Source organism: Ictalurus punctatus, chromosome 8 (genome assembly GCF_001660625.3).
Source record: "Ictalurus punctatus breed USDA103 chromosome 8, Coco_2.0, whole genome shotgun sequence".
Lineage (NCBI taxonomy): Eukaryota > Metazoa > Chordata > Actinopteri > Siluriformes > Ictaluridae > Ictalurus > Ictalurus punctatus.
Window position 1 is genome coordinate 2,273,235 of NC_030423.2, and position 14,091 is coordinate 2,287,325.

Here is a 14,091-nt window from a genome sequence, read left to right on the forward strand (position 1 = left end):
GCAATATGATCAGCTCATCACAGATCTGGCCTGTATGAGAGAGTGTCCAGAAGTGAACCACGCCCGAACAAGGCTAAGATCAAGGCATGCGTGTAGTCTGTCAAAGCCACGTGATAAAATCCGAGCGCATTTTGCACTTGTATTTATTTTATTTTATTTTTAGCCGTTTGGTCTTAAAGCAAAGTATTTCTTTTCGGTTTTCATGAACCGCTGCTCTTCACAAGCAATTCCCGTCTGGTTTACAGGCCAGTGAATGTATTTAGGAATGAGATTTGTTAATTTTGCACTCCTGGCTGTGGAACAAGTGCGGACGCATGGATTTTTTCTTTTCTGTTTCAGGTGGCTGTGCTCTCCTTTTATGATTCACAGAGGTGCCATCGATCGGCCGATTCTCACTGCGTTCTTTGTCTCAGAACGCTGCGTTCTTCCACAGAGGCACTGGCTTTGCCCTTTTAGCACGTTGAATGGAGGAACGGCATTTATAGAGTGCACCGTGCTATGAATTATTCCTTGCACACCAGACTTAGATGCCACTCATCCGTGTCATATTTACTCACCCCCAGATCCCTAGGTCGCTACAGAATAACTCGGTCTCCTCCTTACGGTTCTGCTGTATTTTTTTTTTGTGGGTTCTAACCATCGTTTGGATGATTGACGAAGAGGACGGTTGCTTTTTTGTCCTTTTATAGGACGACCCTGTCACTTAAAGTGTCTCCTTCTCCCTGGTTGGGATGTCAGTGCTCCATTTAGTTTTACTATTGGAATGTTGTTACACAAATACAGAATTTTCTTCCTGTGTATAATTAATATACATCGGGCGAACGATTAATATCGTAATTGTTTCAAATAGAAACGCAGTGATCGGCGTCTTAACCTTGTAGCAGAAAGCTAGTTTTAAAACTTTACTGCAGTTGAAGACTGGGAGCGAAAGGGAGCCAGCACGCCAAGGCAGTCTTCATACTGCCATGGATCAATTTGGTTGTCAGGGAACAGGACTAGCGTTGAACTTTTTTATGGTGTGAATTATTAATATGCGCCATTTGTTAACCAGTCAACAATTCAAATGTCACACAATATGGCTTCCTTCTCTTAATGCCTCATGGTGAGTCATTTTTATAAACAACCCTATTGTCATGCTTCACACCAAATCTGTTGTCTGGATGAGATCGCACCTCTCCACCACCCACAACTGCAGTGTTTCTTTCTCTGTGGTACTCTGTCTTTCTTGTTCTCTATTTACTGTCACTCTCTCTCTGTCTCTCTCTCTGTCCCACGCTCTCACGCTGAAAAATCACTTTCAAAATGATATTAAAGGGATTATCTTCAGAAGATCTCTTTGTCTCGTTTAAAAGTTTGAACGCTTCTGGTTGCTTGAATACAGGATAAATCAGTGCACTTCGCTTTGCATGTCGAAGGGGAGATTTTTTGGGAAAGCATCGAACAGGTGGCTTTTTTTTCTGACGTAGCATTGTTGTTTTGTCTCTTCGGCTTCAAAGGCAGTGCATTCAGAACGGAAGTCTGTCGCGTCAACACTGGCAGCGTCTAACTAGGCAACCCAGAATTCAGCACGGTCTACAGACATGGCTGCTGAGCACAACGACACCCAGACCTTCTCACGATCTCATTCCCCTGATTACCGATATCACACCTGGACTCAATCACCTGCACCACCACACTCACAATGTATAAGGACTCTCGGTAGTCACGCTCCGGGCGAAGTACGATATGCGCGGTGTCTTTTTGTAGCAGTCTATACCGAGCCGTTTGAGCACGTTTTGAACACGTTTTGACCTTGTTTTGACCTCATTTTGACCACGTTTTGACCTCGTTTTCATCTCGTTTTGACCTCGTTTTCATCTTGTTTTGACCTCGTTTTCAACTCGTTTTGATCTCGCGTTGACCTCGTTTATACCTCGTTTTGACCACGTTTTGACCACGTTTTGACCTCGTTTTGACCTCGTTTTCATCTTGTTTTGACCTCGTTTTCATCTTGTTTTGATCTCGCGTTGACCTCGTTTATACCTCGTTTTGACCTTGTTTTGACCATGTTTTGACCTCGTTTTGACCTCGTTTTCATCTCGCTTTGACCTCGTTTTCATCTCATTTTCATCTCACTTTGACTTCGTTTTGATCTCGGTTTCATCTCGTTTTGACCTCGTTTTCATCTCGCTTTGACCTCGTTTTCACCTCGTTTTCATCTCGGTTTGATCTCGATTTGACCTCGTTTTGATCTCGCCTTTGACCTCGTTTTGATCTCGCCTTTGACCTCGTTTTGATCTCGCCTTGACCTCGTTTTGACCTCGTTTTGATCTCGTTTTGACCTTCATGTTTTTGTTCTTGCCTGCCATTGTTTATCCCGTTTGTACATTGCCAGACCCTTGCCTGTTTTACTGACGTAATGTTATTGGATTACATCTTTGTTCTATTTACCAAAATTGATTAAAACCATCGAGTACCTACACTCGCATCCTCAACTGCGTCCGGACAAAGCCCTCATCCTTGTCTGCCCTTTACAAAACCTGAGATGTCTGAAATTTAAAGCAAAAAATGGAAATGTTATGCATGTAACATTGTCTATTGCAAAAATAAATATCATTCTATATTCAGTAGTAATCAAGAGATAGATGCCACAAAGGCAAAGATGACTGTAGACCGACTCATTCCCTATTTTATTTATTTCTTTGTAATGTATGATTTTATAGGTTCATATATGGAAAAGGGACTCCTGAAGCACGGAGTATATTTTATGTTCTGCAGTAGCACATACATTATTACAAACGTTGACATATATTGCCAATTATATATATATATGTATATATATATTATTTACAATATATTTCTGTTTTCTAAGGGGTTTGTTCCTCTGTCATTTTTCACCACACACTCTTTTCTGCTGTCTCCATAGTCGGGCGAAGGACGGAGCCGCCTCTGGGTGTCGCATTAAAAGAGCATAGCCCTTCTAAAACTGATTTTCCTGAATCACGAATCGACATGCACTTAGCTCATCTCACTAATTAACATGACGAATGAGTTGTTTAAAAATGTGGCCAAGTTCAACAATACTTCCATTGTTGCTGGGTAGCCAGAAGTCAGCCTGCCTCTGCCCCCATTCCCCTGTCTCTCGCTCTCACTTTGTTGTATATTTGTAATATACCAGCTAATTTGATGTGTAGTATATTTTGATGTGATGTGTATGTGCAGGTGGGTAGACATTGAGAGGTTTATAGTTCGAAGTCAGTCTGACATGGGGATTAATACCTGTCAACTAATTGAATGGAAAAGGGAGAGATCTTTCTACAGAGCAAAAACAATATGTTCCCTCTAGACCTTTGAAGAGAAAGAGACAGGAATGTCAGACGCTTCAGGAAAGGCTCAACACTATTGTCTTCTATCTCTTTTTTTTTTTTTTTTTTTTTTTACACATTTTCAGTCCTGAACAAAACGTTTCTTATTTCGTGCTATCTCTCTCTGACTGGATGCTGCATTTGTGCTGCTATTGTTGTTTGGACATAATCGATTAATTGTCGAAAATAGTCATTAAATAGATTTATGAAATAATAGAAGTTTGGGAGAAAGGCCATGCCTGAAACATCTCCTTCCTATCTATCTAACTATATATTCCCATCACATGACCCGTGTGTATGCCCATTTTGGGGCCTGGCTGTCTAACATTAAACACCTGCTGCACACAACTCTAGGTGTAAGAGTACAATTACTAATAAGAGCTAAACGATTACTTTCCATACTGCTGTTAATTGAAAGCATAGATGGTATGTATTGTGAGAGACTAAACCATTTTGAATTGAAAGGTGGTGGTGGAGTTTTTGGGGGTTAGTTAATGCTGATAGAGAAGTTTATTTCACTCTTGGGCCCTCAGTATGGGAACACACTTTAGATTGCCTAGTGTTAATATTTTCCTGTTATGTGAAATTGCTTGGTTTACAACTACAGGGGGATAGCGATGGTGTACACCGTGAAAAGTGCATATGTAAGAATGACGAATGGCGCTGGAGCTTGAACGGTTATCAATAAGATTGTCATTTTCTTTGTGATTTATCCTGAACTGTTTCAGCCCCTTTCTTAGCATATCTGGCCTTGGCATCATCTGGTCCCGGCCTCCTGCAGAATCCTTCAAATGCAATTTCATCTGCAGCCAAAATCTAATCAGCCATCACCCACCGTGTGCGAAATCATTTCGAGTTTAATCCAGATAACTGTTTTGAGGACAATTCTGCTGACAAACACTCACACAGGAATATACTGTATAACCTGCTCTATAGTATAAGAATAGAAAAAAAAAAATTCTTTATTATAAGAATAAGAAAAAAAGGAATGAGAATAATCATTTGTATAGCACGTTATATATCAGGGCTTTGCATAGGGTATATTTATATTTATTATTCGTTTACATGTAGCATTACATACTGCACATCTACATTTCGGATGCCATACAAAAGGAATACAGACAAACAAATAAAAATTTTTTAAAAACCATAAAATGTAAACATTTTAAATAAGTGTCACTCTTCATCCATTAACAATGTGATGTGTGCCCCATAAGTCTCCTTTTTAACGAGCGATCTGGGAATCGTTGTGGCATATGGGAAAGAAGATTGGACTCATCAAGTGTGGAGAGTGTGCTCCCGCCTCTTCAATGAGACCCAATCTAGTTACCTTGACGTAATCGTCTACGGGTGCGCACCAGTGACTACTTTACAGCATCACCTTAGTGGTTTAGTAAATGTGAACATCACTGAGGAGTGGAGAAGGAACAAAATGATGGTGAGCTTGAAACAGAAGACATTTGGTCATGGTCTTTGCCTACGAAATTGAGGTTATTTGAAGCATCAGTGAACAGTAAAAGCAGCCAAAGTGGTAGAGAAGCATTAGAAGTTTATATCTCAGAAAGAACAACGTAAACATGACTGTTTCTATTCATTTATTGGATTGAGAATCTCTGATTGTTACAGTCAGGAGGTTGTGAGCTCACTGTTTAGCCCATACTGGTAAATACCTAAACTGAGGCAGCATGAGTTATAGTGGATGTTCATACATTGGAGTTTGACACATGAATGCATGTCTGAAATCATACAGACATAAATAGTTTGAATTTTTATAGTTCTCTAATTACTCTTGGAAATGTATGGAATTATTTCATCTTTCATTTGTAGTTAAAGGAGGAACACAATTTTATATATATATATATATATATATATATATATATATATATATATATATATATATATATATATATATATATATATACCGATCAGACATAACATTAAAACCACTGAGAGGTGAGGTGAATAACATTATCTCGTTACAATGGGACCTGTCAAGAGGTGCAAGAGATAGCACAGCAAGTGAACAGTCAGTTCTCAAAGTTGTTGGAAAGATCTGAGTGACTATGACAAGGGGAAAATTGTCATGGCTAGACGACTGGGTCAGGGCAGCTCCAAAACCGCAGGTCTTGTCGAGTATGCGCTGGTTAGTACCTAGCAAATTTTTCTAAGGAAAGACAACCTGTAAATTGGCAGAATGATCATGGCCGCCCAAGACTCACCGATGCACGTGTTGAGAGAAAGCTAGCCCTTCTGGTTTGATCCCACAGAAGAGCTACGGTAGCATGGGACTGCGTCGAGTGCCCATGCTGACCCCTGTCCACTGCCAAAAGCGCCTACAATGGGCACGTAAGCATCAGAACTGGACCGTGGAGTAATGGAAGAAGGTGGCCTGGTCTGATGAATCACGTTTTCTTTTACTCAAAGTGGGCAGCCGGGGTGCCAACGCTTCAGGATGCCATCTCACCAGGATGCACTATGGGAAAAGGCGTTCTGGCAGAGGAAGTGTGAAGTTCTGGCCAATGTTCTGCTGGGAAGTCTTGGCATTCATGTGGATGTTACTTTGACACGTACCACCTACCTAAACATTGTTGCAGACCAAGTACTTCATGGCAACTTTATTCCTTAATGACAGTGGATCTTTCAACAGGATAATGCGCCGTGCTAGACCAAACAAGTCCGATCCACGGTCCGATCCTCGCAACTTACAGGATTTAAAGGATCTGCTGCTAACGTCTTGGTGCCAGATACGTCGTCCGAAAAATCGGATATAGTCAACCAATCGGAATTGGCCATCAAGACCTGCAGTGTAAATGCAGCCATGGAGACAGGGCTAGCACACTGTCCATTGCTGATTTTTTATGCGTATTGAATCACACAACACTATACACATCGTTCAACCGTCTCTAGTATAAGCTTGTTAAGCCAATGGACAAAGCTACAGTGTTTAATCCAAGCACTTCTTCAATGATGCCTAACAAAGGGGTTCTCTCAAGTTGGTGGCAAAAGATTTACAACTAGAATATAAAAATTGATTTCCCATTGCATGTATTTCTTGTATTTCCAGAGGTAAATGATTCAAATTGGTATGGATCCATGCTTTGATCCTGTGCAGAGTTTTCCATGTTCTTCCTATGTCCGCGTGGGCTTCCTCTGAGTTCTACGGTTTCTTTCCACCTCCACCTGGCTACTTGAAACTGCCTGTAGGGTGTTAATGAATGTGAAGGTGTGTGTGCATCCCACCCGGTGATATTCCCGGCCTCACGCTCGGTGTTCTGGGATAGACTCCAGATCCACTGCGACCATGGCCAGGGTAAAGTTGTTACTGAAATGTAATGAACAATGACACTCTACTTGACCATCCCAAACGTTTAGTAACCATCGACGTGAGTATGTAAGTATACTTTCAGGGTATGCCATTCAATTCATTTACAGTTTATGACGTTGTAACAACCCTTTTTTTATTTTATTTTATTTATTTATTTATTTTTTAAACACATACACCTAAAATATGTCAAATAGCTGCAGCTAAAAGTTTCTTTTTACCTTTGGCTTGCCATATTTGATGCTTTTGGCAGCACATAAAGTGAAACGTGTATATTCTGTGTGTCCATGTGATAAAATCTGGCCAGTAGATGATTAATGACAAGGATTTTTCAGTTCATATGGACACTGTTGAATCTAGCTTAAACATTACTAAAAGAGCAGGGGGTTTGCGCTGAAGGTATTCATCACTGTGCTCCTTCTCTGATTATTTCTTCTTTTTTTTTGATGAATGATTCTATTTACTTTTTTTATTCATTTACATGTGATTCATTTTCATGTGATTCATTTTCATGTGATCCATTTACATGTGATTCATTTACATGTGATTCATATTCATGTGATTCATTTACATGAGATTTCATATTCATGTGATTCATTTACATGCGATTCATTTACATGCGATTCATTTACATGTGATTCATTTTCTCTGATTATTTCTTTGGTAAAAAAAACAAAACAAAACAAAACAAGTGAGATCAGTTAAACTTTCTTCCAGAATTTGGACATAATAAACAAGGATCATTAGTCATGCATGAAAGAATATGTACCAACACAGTGCATGCCTGAAGTCAGCCTCAGAAGAGTCAGCGTAATTGCCCGCTCCTGTCACACTGCACCTTAATAAGCATGAAAAAAATGAGGAGCTGGTTTAAAAGCCTAAAATGTTCACTTTCTTGGCTGTTGTGTTCCGTTAGTTTATTTATTTATGTTTGCCTGGTTTTGAACCGCTTGCTGTTGTCTTCAGTCTCTTTTCCCTTTCTGTCCTATAGCCGTGCACTTCTTTGACTTGACGTGGCACCTGAAGCCGTCGGAGGCGCATCTGTATGAGAACAGCATCAGCAAGGAAAATTTGGGCTCAAAGATGAGTGCCATCACCCCACTGGACAAATACAGCAGGGACAAGATCCAACGAGGCCCCAAAGGAGGTCGGCGCACATATAATTCCCTCTTTATGTCTCCATGCCTTCTTGTCTTCAAGGTCACATCAGCCCATTTGATGCATCGTTTCATTCCGTGTACATGTAATAAGAAGTGAGCAAAAGATGGGCAAAAGTGCTCCCTGTAGTCTAGTTGCCGATATTCTATGATAGCAACATTACTTGTCAAACACAGACGTGTCCCTGCAAAACAAACACGCTGAAAACGTTTGAGAACCACTGCTTTAAATAATTCAATACTCCAATACCTCTGCTGTTGGATTAAGGAGCTAGGCTGCTCTCTGGAGTGAGGGAAATGATGGATATTGTAGTAAAGCCAAGCACTTTTAAATCAGAAGCTCAAGTCTGAGATGATTGTGAATTTATTAGAAATGTTAACGTAATTGCTTAATCTTGTTACCACCACCAGCATGGGAAAGAGTATTAGGAATTCAAGTCAAGTGGGGTTTTTCTGTCATTCCTCTATATAGCTTGTATACATTGGATTGAAATGTTTCTTCGTGACAGAAGTCTTTACGGTGATCTTATTGCCGAGCCTCTAATTGGGAAGGGGTGGGGGTGGGGGGGTTGGGTTGGGTTAGGAGGCTGTAATATAATCGGAGAATTCAAAGTTGAATGTGAATTAAAGGTAGACCGCCTGGATTTGCAGAGAAAAGGAATAGTATATAACGTTAGAAGCATGCATGCATGCATGGTAAAGGTACTGTATAGGTCACAAAACATTGCTAACGTGGCTAATAATGAACGAAAGCGAGTGAAGGGAGGTACATCGATACGATACGTTTTGCATGAGAGTATCAGGCGTTTGTAATTCATTAATTCATTCATTTGTTTAACAATTCATCTTCAGTAAGTGCTTTATTCTGGTCAAGGTCATGGTGGATCCAGAGCCTGTCCTGGGAATACACCCTGGATGTAATCCCACCTCTCATTCATCACAGGGCACCACACACACACACAAATTCACAAACTCATTCTGTCTTAGGGGAAATTTAGAGTAGCCAGTCCACCTACAAGCATGTTTTTGGGAATAACCCCGTCGAATCAGGGACCTTAGAGCTGTGAGACAGCAAGGTTAAATGCTGCACCACCATATTAGTGTTCATTTTGACAGTTATTCATTTTTTATTTATTTAGTTTAATCTTAATTAAATCATTTCAGGTACGTGCACACAGCTTTATCCATATCTGTTAAAAGACTTTTGGCTCCGTTAAGACTCCGTTGAATTCCCTGAGGTGGTCTGATTGGTGCTGTGAGGACGTGCGCCGATAGAGAAGCGTTCCCATTGGCTGCAGGCTGTAGGTATTATATTTTGTTAAAGAAATGAACACTACACCGTATTTAATTTGCAATATGTCTCCAGGACAGTCTTTAAACCTGCTTGAAAGTTTGCGAACCCTTTAGAATGTTGTCAATTTCTACATAAATATGACCTAAAACATTGTTAGATTTTCACACGAGTCCTAAAAGGAGATAAAGAGAACCCTTTTAAACAAATGAGACAAAGATATCATACTTGGTCACTTATTTATTAAGGAAAATGGTCCAATATTACATGTCTGTGAGTGGGAAAAGCGTGTGAACCTTCAGTATCTGGTGTGACCGCCTTGCGCAGTAATAACTGGAACTAATCATTTGGGGTGACTGTCGACCATCTGCACATCGGCTCGGAGGAGTTTTATCCCGTTCTTCAGTACAGAACAGCTTCGACTCTGGGATGTTGGTGTGTTTCCTCACGTGAACCGCTCGCTTCAGGTCCTTCCACAACATTTCTATTGGATTAAGGTCAGGACTTTGACTCGGCCGTTCCAAAACATTAACTTTACTCTTCTTCGACCTTTGATAAAATGACTTGTGTGCTTAGGGTCATTATCTTGCTGCATGACCGACCTTCTCTTCAGATTCAGTTCACATACAGACATCCTGACATTTTCCTTTAGAATTCGCTGGTATCATTCAGAACTCAGTGTTCCATCCATAATGCCAAATCATCCTGGAGCAGATGCAGCAAAACAGGCCCAAAACGTGGTACTACCACCACCATGTTTCACAAATGGGATAAGGTTCTTATGCTGGAATTCACTAGTTTCCTTTCTCCAAATATAACACTTCAACATTCAAACAACAACAAAAAAAAGTTATATTTTGGTCTCATCCAATCACAAAACATTTTTCCAATAGCCTTCTGGCAGGTCCACATGAGTCAGGTGAGTCACGTGTGTCTGTGTCAAGAAAAAGGTTTTGCAACTTTCCAGCAACACCGTGTGTGTGTATATATATATATATAATTTCAATCTTTAGTCCACTCTTTCCCTAAGCTTACTAGACAATCATGGATATTACATAATGTCGTGAATGCAATCCAAGGCCACTGCAGTCTGAAGACGTTCAGTCGTTAAGCATCTTCATTCATTTCCATTCACACTACATGATAATTAGATTTGGTTTTAATCAGGGTGCCAGTTCATTCCCTGTACAAGAGAGCCCAAGAACTAATCTTCTAGTTTGTACATGATGCACAAAAAAAGGTCCATGTGCTTTGGTGACCTTGATGTGGAAGAACTTGAGTAACCTGTACAGAGCCCGGACCTCAACCCCTCTGAACAACACTGGGATTGTTACGACCCAGTCTAGGGTTACGTCGCACACCTTAAATAAAGGCGAGGGGAAATGTAAAGTATAGGAGTATGTGGTGTCCGAGCTTCAGCAATTCTAAGCTGTTGGCACTGGCTTCCGTCGCTGTTAAATACTGTCGCTCATTGCTAAGGTCATCTGCGGGACAGAAGCAGCACACAAAGCTGATGGAGCAGCATCCAAGGCAGGACAGGAAGACCCGGACTGGAGTCTGGAACACAAAACATACTAAACATACCCGTGGAATACCGCGAGTTGTAACAGAAAAACAGAAGAATATCACATCTATTGATATATCTGTTGAATAAATGGTTGAAAAAGCTCATTTTCCGTGTGGTTTTGTTCACGTATATATGTAACTTGATTACATTTAATATGATTTTATGTTTAATCTAACACACTGATAAATGGGTGTGACCTATCCTTCTTTTAGGATATGTAAATGTTTAATCACCTGGCCAGTGGTTCTAGTACGTAGAATCATATAAAAGGTTTAAGCTGGCTTTAATGGATGATTTTAGGGTCATCCAAAGGGGGGGAATTATGAAATATATTTCCTTATTTTCCATGATTATGATTCAATCATTTGAATCATAATTCAAATCTTACGTTTTTGGGTCTTTGGGTTTCTGTCCTTGATTGCGTCTTTCTCGAGGTGTTCCGTCTTTTGTCTTATATTTTTCTCTTATGCCTTCCTTAGCTAGCCTGGGGTACGTTGCTTGCACGTACAGCTCAGTATAAACGCCAATTGTATCCAATTTATCTCTGGACTAAGATTGAGACTACGAAACGCTGTCGTGCCCCGGGTGTCTCTGCACGCGTAATAAATCATCTCTTTGACTGTACCCTGGCTCTTGGTCTCCTGATTCTCCAAACATCCTACTTCTGGTGAAGCTGAAGCCTTTTAATCATCGAGAAAAGATTTACATCAGTTCTTTAAGAACGTTACCGTCTTTCGACTTAATTGTGGTGATATATCCGAGAAACATTCGTTAGACCGCAATCTAAGGGTCGAGTAAACGGCTCGGCCTAGTCCCGTTAAAATAGTTTGCTTAAAATGCTTCATAATGGCGTTCATATCTTTTTTCAACAAGCTCAAATTGAAGCCTAACATCCTCATCATAACTTCGTTGTAAAAGACCATCTAATGCCAAAAGTTTATACTCCAAATCGTGTAATCTAGATGAACGAGCCTTGCTTATGTTGGAAGCATAGCCTCTAGTAAAATCCCTAATAAACCCTTTAACAGCATCCCAAAGTATCCTCGGATTCATCGACTGAGCCTGTATTTATAACGACAGAGTCTGTTAGTAGACTTGCGAATTTGGTTTCGAATGCTTCATCATGGAGAAGTTTTACATCGAAACTCCTTCTAGGGGTTTAGAACTTATCAAAACTTATTAAAGCAGTCACTGCTTTATGGTCGGAAAATGCCACTGGCAATAAGCCAGTCTTCATTAACTTATCAAATACACTTTATTTTAATGCACAATTTTATTGTTCATTTTCTCATATGTTTAGTACAGTACGAATACTATACGAACAGTATAAGGGATCTTTACTCGGTATGTAACTTTGACTGGAATGTTACTGACCTGAACTACAGAGTTTTGTTCTGGCTGCACTGTTCAGAGGCCAATGCGAAAGGAAGAAAATATCTCCTTTACCACAGGCACACTCAGTGGCCCTCAATACCTTGTAGTAAGGTGGATAGAAAATAAACAGCGTTGATAAATCACCTCGCCTTGACTGAGGTCTTCTGCTGCCGTATATTTTCTTGGAGCGTATAATGTTGTGGCAGGGGAAGGAGATGGCTAACAATTAAGTAGAGCTAACAAAAAGGCTCGAGGCGGTTAAATTTACTCGAGCACAATAGTGCGGTCCAGGAGATGAATTTAGTGGGCCTTGCCAGTGAGGATTTTATGGCCTACTTTAAAGGAGACAAAAGAGTTCAGTCAGCCGGTTAATTCAAAGGCTTAATTACCTCAGTTGGGCATGGGACTACCGCCAGCCACACATAATGCCGCATTCATGTCACAATTACCATATTTACAAGTTAAAGAGTGAAACTATTCATATCAACCTTAGTGGGAAATCTGCGTAGGGATTTGTAGAACTTTCTGACAGCTTATGTGTAAAACCACAGCAGTGCAGCAACTATACTGACAGTCCATCTAATTTCTTCAGTACGCCGCAAAACCCTGTGGAATAAAATGCGAAAATGAAACAATTAAGCACGTAATAGAAAATAAAGAAATATTTGCTTTTGCATCTAGGTGTCACAGAACAACAACAAAAAAAAGCATTTTAAATTAGAAATCAGTGCACGCTTTCGCCTCAATCAGAAGCAAAAGTCAACGTGTTCTTTAAGACGAGTATATGCCTAATAATTAGAGCACAACTGTCGTGTGGAATTTAACCTCCATCTTGTGTTTGAAGTGAACAAATGTTGTAACTTATCTGCCAAGTTCTCCTACATGCCTAGCTAAATCGTACATCATCTCTTGACTTCATTTGACAGGCATGCAGTTTAAATAAGATCAACTAAAGCAGAGATCTTATTGATTTATGTTGTGTGTATTTGTGTGTGTGTGTGTTTGTATGTGTGTGGTAGATAAGTACCAGCGAGGGTGGGCCCTAGAGCATGAAGAGGTGGACATTGGGACCCAGGTGGTGCAGGTGATCCCACCCGGGCTGTTCTGGCGCTTCCACATGGCTGTGCATCGCCCAACTTATATCAAATTCAACCTTTCCGTCTCTCAAAACGCTTTACTTGGCATCTACGGAAGGCGGAACATCCCACCCACGCACACGCAGGTACGGTAAGGCGTCTCCAATTATCCTTCCAGAACGTTTATTCCTGCAACAGCTCCCTACGGGGAATGTTACAAAAAGCACCGGTTTCATCGTCATCTTTCATTATCCATGTGTGGAATGTGCAAGCGTCAGTCATGCAGTTTTCAGGATTCAACACAATAAGAAAAGAGATGGGGGGGTGGATGGGATGGGGGGCATTAATACAGCACTGTCAATCATGAGTATTTAATAGATTAGAAGTGCAGGAAATAAACCCTTCCTCCTGACATTGTTGTTCTGAAGGTATAAAAGTCAGGGCACCAGTAACAAAGCCAGTAACAGAAGTAGGAGAGAAAAATAACTCATTCTGTCTACTAGCTTGCCTCATCACGGAGGAAATAAGCAAAAGCTAGTGACACGTGTGAGGTCAGGCGCAGCCGGCTGCCTGAAAGGACAGTCATAGCCCACTTATCTGGTGATTCAGTGTGTGTGTGTGCCTGTTCAGGACCCAGCCCTCGTTATCTCAACTACCACCATGAGAAAAGACCATGTCACATGGCCAAGTTAGAGCCCTGTCTAGACAGTTTCAACCCCGCATTTGCTGCAGTCATTGTCTCAGCTTGTGTATTCTGAGCACGGTCACCAATCTCTTGAGTTGAGTGAGTGAATGAATGAGTGAGAGAGAGAGAGAACGAGAGAGAGAGAGTGAGTGAGAGAGAGTGTGAGTGAGAGAGAGAGAGAAAGTAACAGTAACTGCTCAAATGTAATAAGGGGCTATGGGATATCAATTAACCACGAAACTGCAAATTAAAAAAAGGTCTGGAAAGAAAAGACA

The 14,091-nt window shown here is 40.7% G+C and overlaps 2 protein-coding genes across 4 annotated transcripts in view; one reads left to right on the plus strand and one right to left on the minus strand.

The window, feature by feature from the left end:
- Positions 1 to 14,091, minus strand: part of LOC108269120 (MICOS complex subunit MIC27) — a 189,687-nt gene that overhangs the window by 82,289 nt on the left and 93,307 nt on the right. The gene's annotated exons all lie outside the window — the stretch shown is intronic.
- LOC108268414 (teneurin-1) overlaps positions 1 to 14,091 on the plus strand; it is a 123,969-nt gene that overhangs the window by 33,387 nt on the left and 76,491 nt on the right. For both annotated transcript variants that reach the window (XM_047157043.2, XM_047157042.2), the window contains 2 exons: positions 7,658 to 7,813; positions 13,075 to 13,277. In XM_047157043.2, the coding sequence (XP_047012999.2) occupies positions 7,658 to 7,813; positions 13,075 to 13,277 (359 nt within the window). The remainder of the gene's footprint in view (positions 1 to 7,657; positions 7,814 to 13,074; positions 13,278 to 14,091) is intronic.